Raw genomic sequence first — 18401 nt, 5'->3', positions numbered from 1 at the left:
AATAGCCTGAGTTGACCGAGCTCTGTCAGAGTCTTGAAGAAATTGCACGCGAAGATGGAGACAAACTTCAAGATGCAGATGCAGACTTGCTCACACCTCAAACAAGCCAAAGAAGACATGCAAACTAGGTTCCATGATCTATGTACCCTTGAAATACCAGTGTGGGTACTCAATCCATTTTCAGCAGACTCAGGAGAATTTCATCCCAGATTACAAGAGCAGTTGATCGGCTTGAAACACAATAGCGAAGCCCAAGCACTTTTCCAACAATGTGGCTATGAATGTTTTTGGGCGAAAGTGGAGAATTCCTATCCTATCCTGTGGCAGGAAGATAAGTTGCTCGTGTTAGTTTTTAACACAATTAACCTGTTTTTAAATATTTAGCACCTACATTTCAGCAGCTAAAATTTAGATGACTGAAATTCTTTGGTACTTTTTGGAGACATGCTTTCACAATTAATGCTAATCTGTTAAACACTATAAAACTTTCCAAAAAAAGGATTCAGTATTTAAATTTGTACTTTTAACTTTGTAAACTTTGACTGGGTTTAAACTAGTAAGGTTTGGGGGGCGCTGGCCACGATCCCAATACCTAAAGTGGCGCTGGGCTGAAAAAGGTTGAGAGCCACTGCACTAGAGAATACTGCTGCCATGTACTTGGTATGTGTCAAAGTAACATCTACGTAAATGCCAAGACCCAAAGTCTCCCAGCAGAACATCACAGTCTCCCTCACAGTTATTCTGATGCCATCTCTTCACCTTGTAAGTGACGCACGTCCCCATAATGTATAACACCAGGCCGCCTTCTTCCACTTGTCCATTGTCCAGGTTGGATTTTCATATGCTCACTGTAGGCATTTTTATAGTAGACCGGAATGAAAATGGGAAGACTTATCAGTCAGCAGCGATGGAGCCGCACACAACAAGCTGTGATGATCTGACACATTTTTAGCAATCTGTTCTACACTAGCTCTTCTGTGGGATTGGACTAGATCAGCTACCCGTGGCTCCTCACGAACATCATTACGCCTTGGGCGCCCATGACCTTGTTACCAGTTGTTTTTTACGCTTGCCCCTTTTTCCTGCTTCCAATACATTTCAAAATCAGACTTTTCACTTGCTGCCTAATATATCCCACCCTTGACATGTGCTATTTGTTACAAGATAATCAATGTAATTCCCTTCAACTATGGATGGCTTATATGTTGAATCTGAGGCTGATCGGTGTTTAGTACAAGAGGTGTCTGGCGTATTGTCCACATTATGTGGAGTAGCATGTGATATTTGTAGGTAGTTGTTCTTATCCATGTTGCAGCCACGTTCCTACCAATATACAAAGCACTGACCCAGTACAGACTGTCTAAAGAGCCACTCCTCCTCTAGTATGTACAAGTATGTTAGTATTATTTTGGTTAGTTATTGCTTTCTATCTGAAATTTCCTAGAGTCCTTATCTTCAGGCAGGTCATGTGATCTCATTTCAACCACCTCAGAATTAGGGTGGTTTCATATCGGAGTCGAAATCTCTGGCCAGAGGTTCCGTCATAATACCGGAAGAAAAAGCGTGGCTTGCAACCTGTCCAGAAAGCGGGCGGACCCCATTGACTATAGGCTGGCGTTGTTCGGTTTTGTCCAGAGAAGGAACCATTCAGTCGCAGGGATTGCCCTTTCCTGCTCACCGAATGGAGCAGGGAGCGGAATCCCCAGTGTAGATGTGAAATCGCCCTAACTTGGCTTTATGCTCTCTCAAGTAGTCAGTTTTATGGTCCGCATTATTCCTGTGTGATGACACTACATGGACTCTACCACACAAGGTTTTTATTGGGAGATGTACAGAAACTCCTTTCACAGTTACTGCTGATGATTAGAATCTCCTGCCACACAGTTATAATGAAGAAGATCATAGCTCATCATCCTAACTGTATAATTATTGCCTGTAGCTTATTTAGGTGACTATAGAATGCAAAAGGTAATGACAGTGTCCTCCCAGCAGGCAGAGATGGCACTGGCTCTAGTGATGTTGTGCTGATGAATTATGTGTTAGCAGAGCACAGAGAGAGTTAGCAGGGAGAAATCGCAACATGAAGGTGGCGACTGATAAGTATCAGACAAGAGGCTGCAAAGCATGGAAGTGACTGCAATGTGCATAGGAGACTTCCAGAATGTAACAAGCAGTTAGGTGAGGGGCACAGGGATGGAAACTGGGTTTTTGCCAGAGTGGCACTTTAATGGCTATTTAGAAACCAAAAAATAACTTATGACTTACTAGGACAGAGATTCCATCTGTTTTCAAAATATAATTGCCACTGTCCACACCCCTCTTGGTACACAACTTCCCTGTCCCTTCCTAAATCAACCGATAGCCCTAGTATCCTTCACTTTCACTGCAAACTTCCTCATTCTCGATTTTCTTATACAGCCTCTAGTCTCTTCAACTCTCTCTAAGGGCAAAATTCCAAAGTGTGCAACCACAATGTGGTCAAAGCCCCACCCTCAGCGCCAATTGGTGGAAGGTTCTGGCAATTAAGAGGGCAGCATTATTAGCGGCCACTGACAGTGTAGGCAGGCAGAGCTTCAGCTGGTCTGCAGTTACTGAACTGTGGGACTGTACTCTAATTATTATCCCTTCAACTTTTGGTAAAAGCCTCACCTCTGTTTTTGGTATGCAGCCTCTTCCTCCCTCTCCTGTCTGTAGGCAGCCCACCTTGTTTACCCCCTGGATAACAAACTACTTTGCTTCCTCCAGATTTTTAAGTACCTAGGCTCCACTCTGCTATTAGCATGAAGACTCCTCTGCCCTAAGTATGCAGGCTCTACACAGGCTTACCGATCCACTCCATTCTTCATAGATAATGACACAGTTTGTGGTATCAGCTTAGGCAGAAAGGGCAGATTTATTTCGAAAATTGGATCTAATAGCTTTATTTCTCAGTCAGCAATTAAGTCCAACAAGCTTAACCCCTTAGTGACCAAGCCAAATTTTGAAAATCTGACATGTCACAACATGGAATAGCTCCTTAAGGGTTTTGCACATCGAAGTGATTCTGACATTGTTTTTTCACCACGGTGTACTTCATTTAGGTGGTGAAAATAGGCCAATAGAATTTGTGTTTATTTATTAAAAGTGCCAAGATAAGGAAAATTTTGAAAAAATTGTCATTTTTTACATTTTCAATTGTCATATAACAAATACATGCAAACGTACTGTACAAATTTTTGCTAAGATATATATTTCTATCTGTTTACTTTATTCTGGATGCACATTTGAAAAACTTTAGTGTTTTTTTAACCATTTAGGAGACGTACAAATTTAAGATTACTTTTCAGCATTTTGAGGAACACTTTGTTTTCCTACACCAAGGCAAGATTGGAAAAGCTCATAGGTGTCAGAATTATAGATACCCCCACAAATGACCCCATTTTAATAACTACACCCCTTAACATATTCACTGAGGGGGTCAGGAGTATTTTGACCCCACATTTTTTAGGAATTAATTCAATTTAGAGGAGCAAAAAGTTAAATTTCATATTTTTGCAAATATGTCATTTTAAAGACAAATTTTTTTTTCTATAGTGCTCATGAAAATGAGGATTGACACCCCAAAATGGATACCCCTGTTTGTCCTGTTTTCAGAAATATACCCATTGTGGCCCTAATCTTATATCTAGATGCACAACGGGGCCCAAAATGAAAGGAGTAGTTGGTGTCTTTCAGAACAGAAATTTTGCTTGAAGGCCTTTTTGGGCCCCATTGCCCACTTGTAGAGTTCTTGAGCGGCCAAAACCATAGAAAACCCCCACAAATGACCCCATTTTGAAAACTAGACTCATTAACAAATTCATCTAGGGGTGTACTGCATATTTCAACCCTATAATTTTTGAATAAATCTAAGCAAAGCAGTAAGAAAAAATTACAATTTTCATTTTTTTGGCAATTGTGTCAATTTAAAAACAGGGTTTTTGTACAGCACACACATGAATGAAGATTTTCACTCCAAAATACATCCCCCTATTTGTCCTGTGTTCAGAAACATACCCATTGTGGCCCTAATCTACTTACAGGATACATGGTTAGGCCTATAATGGAAGGAGCACCCGTTGGATTTAAAAATTGACTCCCTAAAAATATCCCCCCCCCGCTTTTACCCCCACGCACCCTTTTTGGCGTTCCCCAAATCTTAGATAAAAGTAATAATGTGAACTGTGTGGTATTTCTGAAGACAGGGGTAATTACGGAGGTTGGTTGGGATGGGTACATGGGGCAATAAAACCAGGTACCCCTCCTCTCCTCATGCTTTCTGGGGGTCATTTCTTGACCTCAGCGGCGGGTATGGGGTGTAAAAAGTGGCGCTCTGTGATTCTCCGTAAGCTTGCAGCGGTGCGGCAGTCTCACACAGAAGGCGCTCAACAATCTGGGACTGCAGGAAGGCGAGCGTTCCCAGGGGCTTTTTGTAAACTACAGGTAGCGATCTAAATCGTTGGGTTCACACAGCCATATGTGGAATCCACTTACGGAAGCCCACAGCAAATCCCAGCTGTGAGCCCGGCCGTGGAGCTGTGTACGGCCACGTAATGTACTGCGCATAACTGCGTACTTACACGGGCGGTCATGCGCAGTACACCTTTTTTTTGTTTGTATTTCCCGCACCGTCGCTTAGCGATGACGCAAGTACCCACAGCCCATACACAATGTAGTTGCGTATGGGCAGCGGGTATATCCGCGACCATGGAGCACAACAGCCTCTATGTCGCGGATATCCGCGGTAAAATAGAACCTGCTGCATTCTCTTTTCTGCGAGTGGATTACATAATTCCGACCCGCTAATGTGAGTGGAATTGTGTAATCCAATGCGATTGATCTGCGTATTACCGCGGATCAGACGCATACGGAATCCGTAATTCCTATCCGGTCATGTGAGACCAGTCTAAGGTAGATCGCTACCTTTTTATCATGTGACCGGGGACCACTCAACGAGGTCACTGCTCCAGGCTGACGGCGACCTCTGGTCGCCGGGAGCAAGGAGGTTTTAAATTTCCTTGGCTCCTGCACATGTGTCTGGCATTTCGCCGGTGGTCGCATGTGCAGAATTCAGGGGCCTTAGGTACGTAATTCCATCCTCCCTCACGGATATGATACAGAAACTTTTTTTTTTACACTTGTTTTTTTTACTTTAAATGATCACTGTTATCCATTGGATAACAGTGATTAGGTCCCCAGTCACATCTCTCTGCTCCTGGCTATACATGGTAGCCAGGAGCAGAGGGATTTCGAATTTCCTGGGGCACGAGCCCCTCTGTGCACGCACCCGATGAATGCCGTCAGGCGCGCATGCGCAGAGGAGGACTTCAGGTCCCAGAAGACCGGGACATCGCAGAGGACCCGAGGTGAGTATTTTCACTTCCCCCATGGATCGGATCCATATGGGGAGGTGAAACTTGAACTTTTTTTTTACTTTTTAAACTTTTTCATGATCGCCCCTATTCATTGAATAGCCGCAATCACGGGCCCGGGGACCGGTCACCAGGAGCCGGGAAATTTTAAATTTATCTGGGCTACCGGCCTTCTGCGCATGCCTGTGACGTCATCCGTATGGCACACATGCGCACAAGGCCGGGGTCTGGTGCCGGAGGACCAGATCAGTGGGAGACAGCGCAAAGGATGGGGGGGGTGTATTCTCATCTGCCCCCATGGATCCAATCCATGAGGGCAGCTGAATCTTTAACTTTATTTAAATTTTTTTGCACTTTATTGTGATCGGCGCTATCCATTGGATAGCGCCGATCACATTGCTAAGGGGACTGCCCGCAGCCCAGGATGACAGCTCCATGATGTCAGCTACCTGCGGGCACCGACAGCATGGAGCTGTCACGTCCATAGCCCTCTTGGCTTTTAATCTCTTCAGGAAGCATTTTTCTACGTCCTCAGGGATTAAAGCCCACTTTGCTAGGACGTAGAAACACTATTGGCTGGTCACTAAGGGGTTAAATAAAACCTTTTCCCATTAGAAACAAAACGGTAACATTTCATGCAGCAAAAGTCCAAGGAAAGAATACAGTCAAAGTGCTAACGACGACTTGTCCGTGAGTGAGTGTGTTACATGCTCCGCCCCTGATCACATGACTGTGACATCATCCAAGGTCCTAAAGCATTAAAAAACATGCAGAGCCTGACAGCAGCCGTGTGCTGACAGGGCCTGTGATGATGTCACCATCATGTGATCAGTCACCTGGGCTCTGACCTCCGCCCCTGATCACATGTAGCAGAGCCGTGTGTGATGCGAAGTAGCAGAGCTATGTGTAAAGAGCATGCCGCAGAGCCGTGTGATGTGTGTCACGCGCATGTAGCAGAGCAGTGTGTGCTATGCGTGATGCACATGTAGCAGAACTGTGTGTGACGGGCATGTAGCAGAGCACCGTGTGACGCACAAAACCGTAAACTAAGTCATCGCACTGATGTACAACTTTTTATACTTACCCGCTCTCTGCCTTCCGCTGAAGTCCACACAGGGCAAAAAAAATGACTTTTTTTCAGGTTGCTGTACGCAAACTCTCCCATAGAAGTCTAAGGGTGATCGCATGCACAGCAATTTGAAAAGAATCAGATTTTCGTGCCGCGTGTGATCTTCACTTTTTTTTATACTTACCTGCTCCCGCGATCCAGCCTGTGATTGTAAGTCTGGAAACAGATGGAAGTGCTAGTTTGGCACAAAGCACTGCTACTAAAGTTTTCTCCGCCACAATGCTGCTCTATAGTCCTCTGCTTGGCACCTCTGATCCTGCTGTTCTGTGTTCCTTCTCTGCATCTACTATGGAGGACATCGCTTCTGGTCGGGGTGGCTGCTGCCATATGTGTTATTCCTTACCTGTACCCTTACTCTGATTCTCCCAGTTTTACTTTTGGTGTTTTCCTCCTGCTGCACTATGGAGCGCGCTGTTCCCAAGTGTGACCAAGGACAGCATCTGTATGGAGTTTGTATGTTCTCCCCTCGTTTGTGTTGGTTTCCTCCCACACTCCAAAATCATGCTAATAGGTAAATTAAAAAATTGTGAGTCTCATTGAGGACAGACTCTGTTTGCTCCGTCCTCTACATAGCAGAGAGGCTGAGAGGGGAGAGGTCAGTAGTTGCTGACTCAGAAGAGGCTTCTGTCGGACAGGAGCTGCAGGCTGGGTGAGTTGGATGCCTGTGGGGATGCTACCCGGACAGAGGCCAATAGGCTGGTGGCTATTACTACCAGGACTACTATGGGGCCACTATTACTACCGGGGCCAATATAGGAGACACTATTACTACTGCAGCCACTATGGGGGTCACTATTACTACAAGGTCCACTAGGGGGAAGGGTTACTATTACTACTGGGCTGAACCTCAACATAAAGAGAATAAAGGTAATGACGACAGCAAGCAGTGGTACAGTCCAAGTAAAAATGAGGAAACTGAAGCGGTTAAAGATTTCCCCTTCCTCGGATCCAAGATTGACAGCAATGGAGAATCAGAACCAGAAATCAAACGAAGAATTGCACTTGGCCGCAGTGTAGTGCAAGGATTGGCAAGGATACGGAAGAGCAAAGATACCAGCACTGCTACAAAGACCCGAATGATAAATGCAATCGTGGTTCCGATCTCCATATACGCATGCGAAGGTTGGACACTCAGGATGGCGGATAGAAGGAAAATTGACGCTTTCCAAGTATGGTCGGCAATGGTCACCAACTAAATGGTCCTAGAGGGTATCAAACCATAAATATCGCTAGAGGGTAACATCACCAAACAGCGGCTCTCATACTTTGGACATATCATGTGAGCCAATTCTCTGGAAACAACATAGATGCTCAGCACAGTTAGTGGGCCACGAAGAACACGCTGGCTGGACGCAGCCAGCGGACACAAACATGCACATGGTAGGACTGAAAGACGTGGTCAAGGATAGGAAAGCATGGAGAGCGATGATCCATAAAGTGGCTGAGAGTCAGCCTCGACTGAACGGATAATCATCATCATTATTACTACTGGGACCAATATGGGGGTCACTATTACTGCGGCCACTATGGGGGTCACTATTACTGCGGCCACTATGGGGGTCACTAGTACTACTGTGGCCACTATGGGGGTCACTATTACTGCGGCCACTATGGGGGTCACTATTACTGCGGCCACTATGGGGGTCACTAGTACTACTGTGGCCACTATGGGTGGTACTATTACTTCTGCGGCCACTATGGAGGTTGCTATTAATACTGCGGCCACTATGGGGGTCACTATTACTACTGCGACCACTATTACTAATAAGGGTCACTATTATTACTGGGGCCACAATGGGGGTCACTATTACTACTGCAGCCAATATGGGGGGCACTATGGGGGGCATTATTACTACTACGGCCACTGTGGGATCTTAATTACTACTACGGACAATATAGAAGTCACTGTTATTACTGGGGGCGGTATTATTACTGCGGCCATATGGGGGGTCACCATTACTCCTGCAGCCACTATGGAGGTCACTATTATTACTGAAGCCACTATCAGGGTCACCATTACTACTGCAGCCAATATGGGGGGCGTTATTACTACCGCAGCCACTATGGGGTTATTACTACTACTGCAGCCAATTTGGGTGAGGTGGGGGCAAACATTACTACTACTATAGAGATCACTATTATTGGGGTCACTATAAGGGGCACTATTCTTATTATTGGGCCCACTATGGGGGTATTATTACTACTGGGGCCACTATTACCACTGCGGCCACTATTAGGGGAAGCATTACTACTCCTGGGATCAGTCAGGGGTCATTATCACTACTGCAGCCTCTATGGGGGGGGGGGGGGGGGGGCACTACTACAACTACAGCAACCATTGTGGGCATTATTTCAACTGGAGCCACTATGCGGTCATTATTACTACTGAGGCCACAGTGAGGGTCACTATTACTACTGTGGCCACTATGGGGTCATTATTTCTACTGCGGCCAGTAAGGGGGGGGCATTAATTCTACTGCAGCTTATTATGAGGGGCGATTACTAGTGGGGTCACTATGGAGGGCACTATTATTACTGAAGCACTAGGGTCACTAATACGACTGCGGCCACTACAGGGGTCACTATTACTACTGAGACCACTATGGGGGTCACCATGGGTGGTACTATTACTTCTGCGGCCACTATGGGGATCAATAATACTAATAGGGCCACTACAGGGGTCTCCATTATTACTGAGGCTACTATGGAGGTCACTATTACTACTGCAGCTACTATGGGGGACACTATTTCAAGTGGAGCCACTATGCGGTCATTATTACGAGGAGGGCCACAATGAGGGTCACTATTACTACTGCGGCCACTATGGGGTGGCACTATTACTACTGCAGCCACTATGGGATGGCACTATTACTACTATGGCCTCTATGGGGGTCTCTAGTAGGGCTCAAGGAAACATATGCTCTGCCGGTAGAGACCGCGCAAGTCCGCGGATCGCGCACACCGGCCAACTTATCCATAGTACGCGGTGAAAACACACGAGCCCTTACTCTTCCAGTTAACCCCTTGAAGGCAGCCATAAGGCTTATGTGACCCTCCTGCCCTAATTCAGCGTCTCCTGTGGCCGCTCTCATACAGACGGTTATTCTACGGCTGCGGTAAACGCGGTATAACGCTCCCGTCGGATAAATAGAGGCGTTACGATTTTTTAAAACCAAAAAAAATGCTCGGCCACTAAGGGGTTAAATAACGTGACCATGCGCCGTGCCGCTATTATTCCGTGTCACCGCTGGCATCAGCGGGCTGTCATTTTACAGGAACATCAATTACTTTGTTACGAAAATTTTTAAAAAATATGAACATTTTTGAAATAAATGTGTTGCGCGGCGTTATTAGCCGCCTCGATAATGACGATGCTCGCCGCGGCGCACCGGGACTGACGGTCAGCAGCGCACAAGTCTCCACTCTGCGGTATCTTCGAACCTTACGGCTGCGTTCACAGCGGCAGAATTGGCGTGGAGATTCCATACGGAAATTCCGCCTACAATCTTTAACCTGAGACTAAGCATCCACTTTTCTGCAGGCGGAATTTCCGCACAGAACTCCCGCCCCGTGTGAACGCAGCCCTACGACGGGCACCGTTTCCAGAACGATTCATCAGCTGCAGCCCGTCCAGGAGGGAGGACATCGCCGGACCAGCAGCAGACAAAGCACCGGCCGTCCTGTGCATCACCATGGAGGTGTGTGGGGATGTATGTGACAGGAAGCTCCACCCCCTCCGCCTATATACACGCTACAGCCGGCCGGGCGTACATCATACTACATACATACCCGACCAAGGAGCCGCGCTCACTGCTTGTGACTGCAGGACCTGCGTGACGTCACCACCACGTGACCAGTCACATGAGCCGCGGCTACTAGAGGTTGTCTCCTTGTACCGGCTGTCAGCCGATGCCCCAGGGGGTGCTGGGAGTTGTAGTTCTCTGTAGTGTCCTCTGCATGGCAGTTCCTAAGGAATTTGGCCAACAGGCTGCTTAAAAAGCTCATCTCTCCACATCACACCCTGCTGACAGGGTTAACCCGTTAAGGACCAGCCGTTTTTTTTTTTTTTTAATTTTCGTTTTTTCCTCCCGACTTTCAGAAAAACCTAACTGTTTTGTTTATCCATCGGCGTAGACGTCTGCGGGTTGTTCTTTGCGGAGTGATGTATAGTGTACTCAAAAACTTTTTAAAATATCTAAGTAAAGTGAAATGGAAATAAACCCCTTAAATCCGCCATCTTTGGAGGGTCTTGTTTCTTCAACGCAAGCCCTGCAGCAAAAAAATACCTTTATTCTGAGGCTCGGTACGATTACTACCAGTTTTATATAGATTGGCAAACAAGCATCACCCTGCGATCGCATTGCATGCGCACGGGGGGGGCAGGTGCTGGGAGCTCTGAACTACGATCGCAGCATTTAAAGGATTAAAAGCCGCATCATCACTGGGTGCAGAACCACCTACCTGAACCTCTAAGAGGTTTAGATCAAAAATGGCAGTGCCCATTGTCTCAAACATGGCAGCGGTCACCCTTTCCACTTGGTCCACTGTATGGAGATAATATATAATCCCTGTATTAATATAGAGGTAATATATATTCACTGTATGGTGGTTGTTAGTCGTTTAGTCGTTCACGACCCTTGGTGACCCTAGAGGCGAGCTCTCTCTATGTTTTTCAGTTTTGCGTTGCTTCTTTCATTTGGGGGATGTCCATGCCAGTATCGGCCATCGTGTCCTTTGGCGGCCGGGTCTTCTTTTGCCACTGATCTGTCCAAGCATTATAGAATTTTCTAGCAACTCTGCTAGCATTACATGGCCAAAATGTGTGAGCCTGAGCCCGGTCATCTTGTCCTCCGTGAGCCTGAGCCCGGTCATCTTGTCCTCCGTGAGCCTGAGCCCGGTCATCTTGTCCATCTTAAGCCCGAGCCCGGTCATCTTGTCCTCCGTGAGCCCGAGCCCGGTCATCTTGTCCATCTTAAGCCCGAGCCCGGTCATCTTGTCCTCCGTGAGCCTGAGCCCGGTCATCTTGTCCATCTTAAGCCCGAGCCCGGTCATCTTGTCCTCCGTGAGCCTGAGCCCGGTTATCTTGTCTATCTTAAGCCCGAGCCCGGTCATCTTGTCCTCCGTGAGCCTGAGCCCGGTCATCTTGTCCATCTTAAGCACGAGCCCGGTCATCTTGTCCTCCGTGAGCCCGGTCATCTTGACCTCCGTGAGCCTGAGCCCGGTCATCTTGTCCTCCGTGAGCCTGAGCCCGGTCATCTTGTCCATCTTAAGCCCGAGCCCGGTCATCTTGTCCTCCGTGAGCCCGAGCCCGGTCATCTTGTCCATCTTAAGCCCGAGCCCGGTCATCTTGTCCTCCGTGAGCCTGAGCCCGGTCATCTTGTCCATCTTAAGCCCGAGCCCGGTCATCTTGTCCTCCGTGAGCCCGAGCCCGGTCATCTTGTCCATCTTAAGCCCGAGCCCGGTCATCTTGTCCTCCGTGAGCCTGAGCCCGGTCATCTTGTCCATCTTAAGCCCGAGCCCGGTCATCTTGTCCTCCGTGAGCCTGAGCCCGGTTATCTTGTCTATCTTAAGCCCGAGCCCGGTCATCTTGTCCTCCGTGAGCCTGAGCCCGGTCATCTTGTCCATCTTAAGCACGAGCCCGGTCATCTTGTCCTCCGTGAGCCCGGTCATCTTGACCTCCGTGAGCCTGAGCCCGGTCATCTTGTCCTCCGTGAGCCTGAGCCCAGTCATCTTGTCCATCTTAAGCCCGAGCCCGGTCATCTTGTCCTCCGTGAGCCCGAGCCCAGTCATCTTGTCCATCTTAAGCCCGAGCCTGGTCATCTTGTCCTCCGTGAGCCTGAGCCCGGTCATCTTGTCCATCTTAAGCCCGAGCCCGGTCATCTTGTCCTCCGTGAGCCTGAGCCCGGTCATCTTGTCCTCCGTGAGCCTGAGCCCGGTCATCTTGTCCATCTTAAGCCCGAGCCCAGTCATCTTGTCCTCCGTGAGCCCGAGCCCGGTCATCTTGTCCTCCATGAGCCTGAGCCCGGTCATCTTGTCCTCCAGTGATATATCGGGTCTTATACGGTTCAGGACTTCTCTGTTGCTCTCGCTATCCAGGGTATACGTAGAAGCTTTCGCCAGCACCACAGCTCCAACGCATCAATCCTCCTTCTATCAGCTTTTTTCACAGTCCAGCTTTCGCATCCATACATGGCTATGGTTTGCACTATCATGTATTTTAGTTGTGATGCCAATATCCCTACTTTTCCAGATTTTGTCCATGTTTACCATCGCGCTTCGCCCCAATGCCATCCTACATATCCCTGGCATAGATTCTCCAGCCTGGTCAATTTTCGAACCAAAGACAATGAAGTTTCGCACGCATTCTATGCCCTCGTTTTTAATTAGAATTTGGCCAATTTTTGCTGTCGTAATTGTTATATGACGGTAATATATAATCAGTGCATGCAGGTAATATTTAGGTCTGTTATTTTATTAATGTACATGAATACATTTTCTGTACAATCCTAGCAACAGCCCTGGATGTACTAGAGTTCAGCTCTGCAGCACTCTGCATGCCACCTTCTGAATATTTTGGATGCGACGGTGTTGTTAATGCAGTATTTCAGTATTAGGGGCCCATTTCAAATTTTGCCAGGGGCCACACTTTCTCAAAAACCGTCTCTGCATGTAAATAATTGTCTGTAATGTAGTAAACTGATACCAAAAGGGGATGCATAGTAATGTAGAGGCGTTCACGGGATGTTCTCAATGTGCGCACCATCACATACAAAGCACAGCTTCAACGGCATCCTTCCCAGTTGTCTGCAGAAATACAAAGCAGAACGTATGAATGGTGACTCTTGCCCAATGCTGTATATACAGTTTGGAAACACCCCTGCGTCAGACAGCGAAATCACCACTCAGAAACATCTCTGGGGGGTTTAGCATCAACAATGAAATCATATCTTTACTAGAGATGAGCGAGCACCAAAATGCTCGGGTGCTCGTTACTCGAGTCGAACTTTCAGTGATGCTCGAGAGCTGGGATTGAGTAACGAACCCGATTGAAGTCAATGGGTGACTCGAGCATTTTTGTATATGACTGGTGCTCCGCTAAGGTTTTCATTTGTGAAAATCCTAGCAAATCAACAAAGTCATGTAAAAAACACAGAAATGGATAGGGCAGGCGAGGAGCAACATGCAGGGCTGCATTTCGGGCTCCGAGGTCTCACTATTAAGCCACAATAGTGGCAAGAGTCAGACACCCCCCCCCCCCCCCCCCTGTCAGCATAACGATCGTTCTCCTCTGCCACAGCTGTAACAGCTGTGGCAGAGAAGAACGATGTTAGCCCATTGAATTCAATGGAGCCGGCAATACAGCCGGCTCCATTGAAAGCAATGGGCTGCCGGCAAGCGTGGGATGAATTTTCGGGAAGGGCTTAAAAATATAAGCCCTTACCTGAAAAAGAAAGATTTTAGTGTAAAAAAGAATAAAAATGCAAGCATTCTCTTCAATGGAGCCACTGCTGCTGCTGGCGACTCCATTGAAGACAATGGTCCGCTGGCACATCTGAAATCTTTTTCAGGGCAGGGCTTTACATATAAGCCATTCCCTGGAAATAAATTAAAAGTGATTTAAAAAACAAAAAAAATAGATACTCACCTCCCTTCAGCTGCCGGGGTACAGCCGCGTCTTCTCCTGCTGTCCCCTGCACTGTGGTGCTGAACTGCTGTCATTCAGCTGAGAGCTGCGCTGAGCCAATCAGAGGCAGCATTCACTCACCCATTCATGAATTCATGAATGGGTGTGAGTGAGATCTGCCTCTGATTGGTCAGGCTGTGACCAATCAGAGGCAGCTCATTCAGCAGGCGGGGATTTTAAATCCCCGGCTGCTGAATACTACAGAGAGCAGTTCAGAGAACTGCCAGCTGGCCGCAGCTGAACTCTGTCTGCCGGGACCAGAAGAGTATATATATATATATTTTTTTTTTTTACACATTTCTGGATGAATTGCAGGGAAGGGCTTATATATTTAAGCCCTTCCCGAAAATTCATTGTGCGATCGCCGGCAGCCCATTGCTTTCAATGGAGCCGGCTGTATTGCCGGCTCCATTGAATTCAATGGGCTAACATCGTTCTGCCGGGACAAGGTGAGTATTTTTTTTTTTTTTTTACTTTTTATACAATTTAGGATGATCTTCAGGTAAGGGCTTATATTTTTAAGCCCTTCCCGAAAATTCATCCCGTGCTAGCCGGCAGCCCATTGCTTTCAATGGAGCCAGCTGTATCGCCGGCTCCATTGAATTCAATGGTCAGTGCTCCTTTAATCGAGACGAGCACTGCGTGGTGCTCGTCTCGAGTAACGAGCATCTCGAGTACCCTAATACTCGAACGAGCATCAAGCTCGGACGAGTATGCTCTCTCATCTCTAATCTTTACTGAAAAAGGTAAAAGTGTATCCACCGGATGCCGAGCACACGCAAGACAGGCAAAGGGTGGATACTTCGAGGCGGTAGGTATAAAATCGAGAACACAAAGGCTATGTGCTCCTGTCGCATATACACTGTGTAATATCTGCCAGCAGAAAATATAGAGTGTAAGGCCGGTCTCACACAAGCAAATGTGAATTGCGGATTCCGTGATTGCCATCTGCGCATATGATACGCAATAATACACAGGCATTGAAATGCATGGACTTTCGCTTATTCGCTCACACTTTCAGGTAGGAATTGTAGAGATTCTGTGAGAGTCAGAAAAATCACAGCATGCTCTATTTTACCACGGATTGCACGCGTACGAGCATCACTGATCTCTATGGATGCGTCCGATCCTCCCGAATAATAAAAGGGTTTTCTTTGTTGTTTTTTTTAATGGTTTATACTACTTCCAAAATAAGTAGTATAAACCAGCCGAGCCCAGAGAGCAGGATCCCGTCCTGAAGGCTCTCAGAACATCTCACCATGACAGCACAAGAGAATGCCGCCTGAGCGATACAAAGGGCTGCTGATAAGTCTTTGGCTTTACCCAGAAAGAAATTATATAGGCAGATGAAACTTTACATTTCTTCCACATACTCCCCACTGATGTCAACACACTTCTTACATCGGTATTCCAAGTTCTGTAAGCCTTGCAAAAAGAAGGATTTCGGTTGTGCCTCAAACCAGTCCTCCGTAGCAGCCATGACATCAGAAATGATGTGAAATTTGGTACCCTTGAGGGGTTTCTTCAGGTTTGGAAACAGATGATAGTCTGAGGGAGTTAGATCTGGTAAATAAGGTGGGTGGTCATGCAGCTGGAAGCCTAGCTCCACCAGTTTTGCCGTGGTCTCTTGTGCAGTGTTAGCGGAGGCGTTGTCTTGCAGGAGCAAGATTCCTTTGGAGAGCTTGCTGCACCTTTTGGCCTTCAGAGCTGCCTTCAATTGGTCCAAAAGTTCAATGTAATACCTTGCATTGATGGTGAAACCATTTTGAAGGTAGTCCAGTAGCAGCATGCCCTCCTTATCCCAGAACACAGACGCCATCACCTTAGTGCACATGTGTCAAACACAAGGCCCGCTGCCTCATTTTCTGTGGCCCGCGGCGTGCCGACGGCCGCTCACCACTCTAGCAATTACCAGCTGAGGTGCTGCAGCTCCCCGCTGGTAATCACGCTGTTACAGCTGATCCCAGCGCACACTCTGACATCTGTGTGCAGCCGGGATCCTCCTCCCCTGAGTCCCCTGCTCTTCAGTTCTGCAGGAGAGGACTCGGGGAGGAAGCGTTCTGGGCTACACACTGACATCAGAGTGCACCCGGGAATCAGCGCGAGCAGAGGAGGAGCGGCGCTGACAGCAGGGAGGAGGTAAGTATATGGGTTGGGGAAGGAAGGGGGGTTCATGGTGGCTGCTTTGGGGGAGAGGTATAATATTATTGCTGCTGCTGGGGGGGGTGTTAATATTGCTGCTGTTGGGGGGGTGTTAATATTGCTGCTGTTGGTGGTGCTGGTGGTGGGGTTAATATTGCTGCTGTTTGTGGGGGGTGGGGTTTAATATTGCTGCTGTTGGTGGGGGGGGTATCAATATTGCTGCTGTTGGTGGGTGGAAGGGGTTAATATTGCTGCTGTTGGTGGTGGTGGGGTTAATATTCCTGACGGGGATAATATTGCTGTGGGGTTATTACTACTGTGGGGGTCGCTCTTACTATTGGGGCTACTGTGGGGGTCGCTCTTACTACTGGGGCCACTGTGGGGGTCGCTCTTACTACTGGGGCCACTGTGGGGTACCCTGTTACTACTGGGGCCACTGTGGGTGGCGTCAATATTTTTACTGGGACCACTATAGCGGTCACTATGACTACTTTGACCACTATAGGGGTCACTATTAGGGCTCGTTCACACAGGTGTAATCGTATTTCGGTCGCACAAATACGCTGCGGATTTGCGCAATCGAAAACGCTTATGCCTGCATACTTGGGCACGCAAAAAAGAACGCAGATAGGCCCACTGAGATAGTGCACAAATATGCAGTGTATACATAGGTTTCCTGCAGATTCACCACGTATTCGCGCGGCCCATTCACTTCAATGGCCTATTGCGGTGGGTAGTACGCAACAAAATAGGTCATGCTGTGTGAAAATATACATCATGTGAATGAACTCATTGGGGGGGCGGGGAGAGAGAGCAAGGCCGCCTGCAGACGAGCGGAAATCCCGCCGCAGGATTTCCCGTGGGATTTCCGCCACTGAAAGTCTGCATAGGAGTGCATTACAATACGCACTCCTATGCAGACGGCCGCGGTTTGGCCGCGCGAAATCTCGCGCGGCAAACAAACCGCGGCATGTTCTAATTTTCTGCGGGGCACGCACTCACCTGGCCGCCGGCTCCGGTCTGCGCATGCGCCGGCTGCGCGGCAGCCGGCACATCAAAGAGCCGGGGCCGCCAGGCGCGGGTGAGTACGCGCTCGTCCCTGCAGGCTCTGGGGTCGGATCGCGCGGCGAGATTTCTCGCTGCCGGATCCGACCCGCTCGTCTGCAGGCGGCCCAAAAGAGAGAGAGAAAAAAAAGCTCGGGACCCGGCAGGTCCATTGCAAAAATGCTCGGGTCTCCCATTGACTTCAATGGGGTTCGTTACTCGAACAGAGCTCTTGAATATTACGAAAAGCTCGGCTCGAACAACGAGCACCCGAGCATTTTGGTGCTCGCTCATCTCTAAATCGAACCCATTGATTTCTTTCTGTTCATTCACATAAACATATTTTGTGTGCACATTTCGTTTCCGCAAAAAGATACTCAGCATGCTCTATTTTCCTGCACACTTGCGCACAAAAATGGCATGTGATGAACTAATTAACTTAATTGCTCATTTCAATGAATGGGAACACTCTTGTGTGTATTTTTGCACATGCAAATGCGCACGATTTGTGCACACAAGAAGTACAGTAAAACATGTGTGCACAAGTATGCAACGCCCATTGCGCAAATGCGCTTATGCTTGTGTGAGACCGGCCTAAGAGACCTTCTACTTGGACACCAATTGTTCTGCAGGAATCTCCACCAAAACATGCAAATCTAAATGCGGATTCGGATGCACAATTGCCGGTAGAATCAGGCCATTTTTAACTACGCAGCAAAATACACACGTTAGAGATGGGGATGTTGGTGCGGAATTTTGCATTGGATGGAAAACTCTCTTGGGTCCTTCGAAAGGTCCCTAAACTGCCCTATGGTGAGGATTGCCCGGAGGGGAAAATCTACAGAATACATTGATCTGCTGCAGCTTTCACTTCAAACGAACGTGGTTGGATCTACGGCGAATCCAAAACAAAGTCTGCGTAGAAAACATTATTTTATAGAAACATAACGTATTTTTCCCTCCAGGAAATACATTATATGTGGGTGTGCCCCAAGGTCTTTCTGGTTTTATG

The 18401-nt window shown here is 47.7% G+C and overlaps 1 protein-coding gene across 1 annotated transcript in view; it reads right to left on the bottom strand.

Annotated features, from left to right (window-relative positions):
• The window catches only part of LOC136587422 (zinc finger protein 850-like), a 49848-nt gene that overhangs the window by 14807 nt on the left and 16640 nt on the right, over nt 1-18401 (bottom strand). Inside the window, exons 6-8 of the mRNA XM_066585989.1 lie at nt 15713-15914; nt 11378-12629; nt 10309-10324 (exon numbers count right to left, since the gene is read on the bottom strand). Coding sequence (XP_066442086.1) covers nt 10309-10324; nt 11378-12629; nt 15713-15914 — 1470 coding nt within the window. The remainder of the gene's footprint in view (nt 1-10308; nt 10325-11377; nt 12630-15712; nt 15915-18401) is intronic.

The sequence above is a fragment of the Eleutherodactylus coqui genome, chromosome 13, assembly GCF_035609145.1.
Source record: "Eleutherodactylus coqui strain aEleCoq1 chromosome 13, aEleCoq1.hap1, whole genome shotgun sequence".
NCBI lineage: Eukaryota > Metazoa > Chordata > Amphibia > Anura > Eleutherodactylidae > Eleutherodactylus > Eleutherodactylus coqui.
The sequence above is the reverse complement of the archived record's forward strand: the minus strand, read 5'-3'. Positions and strand labels throughout refer to the sequence as shown.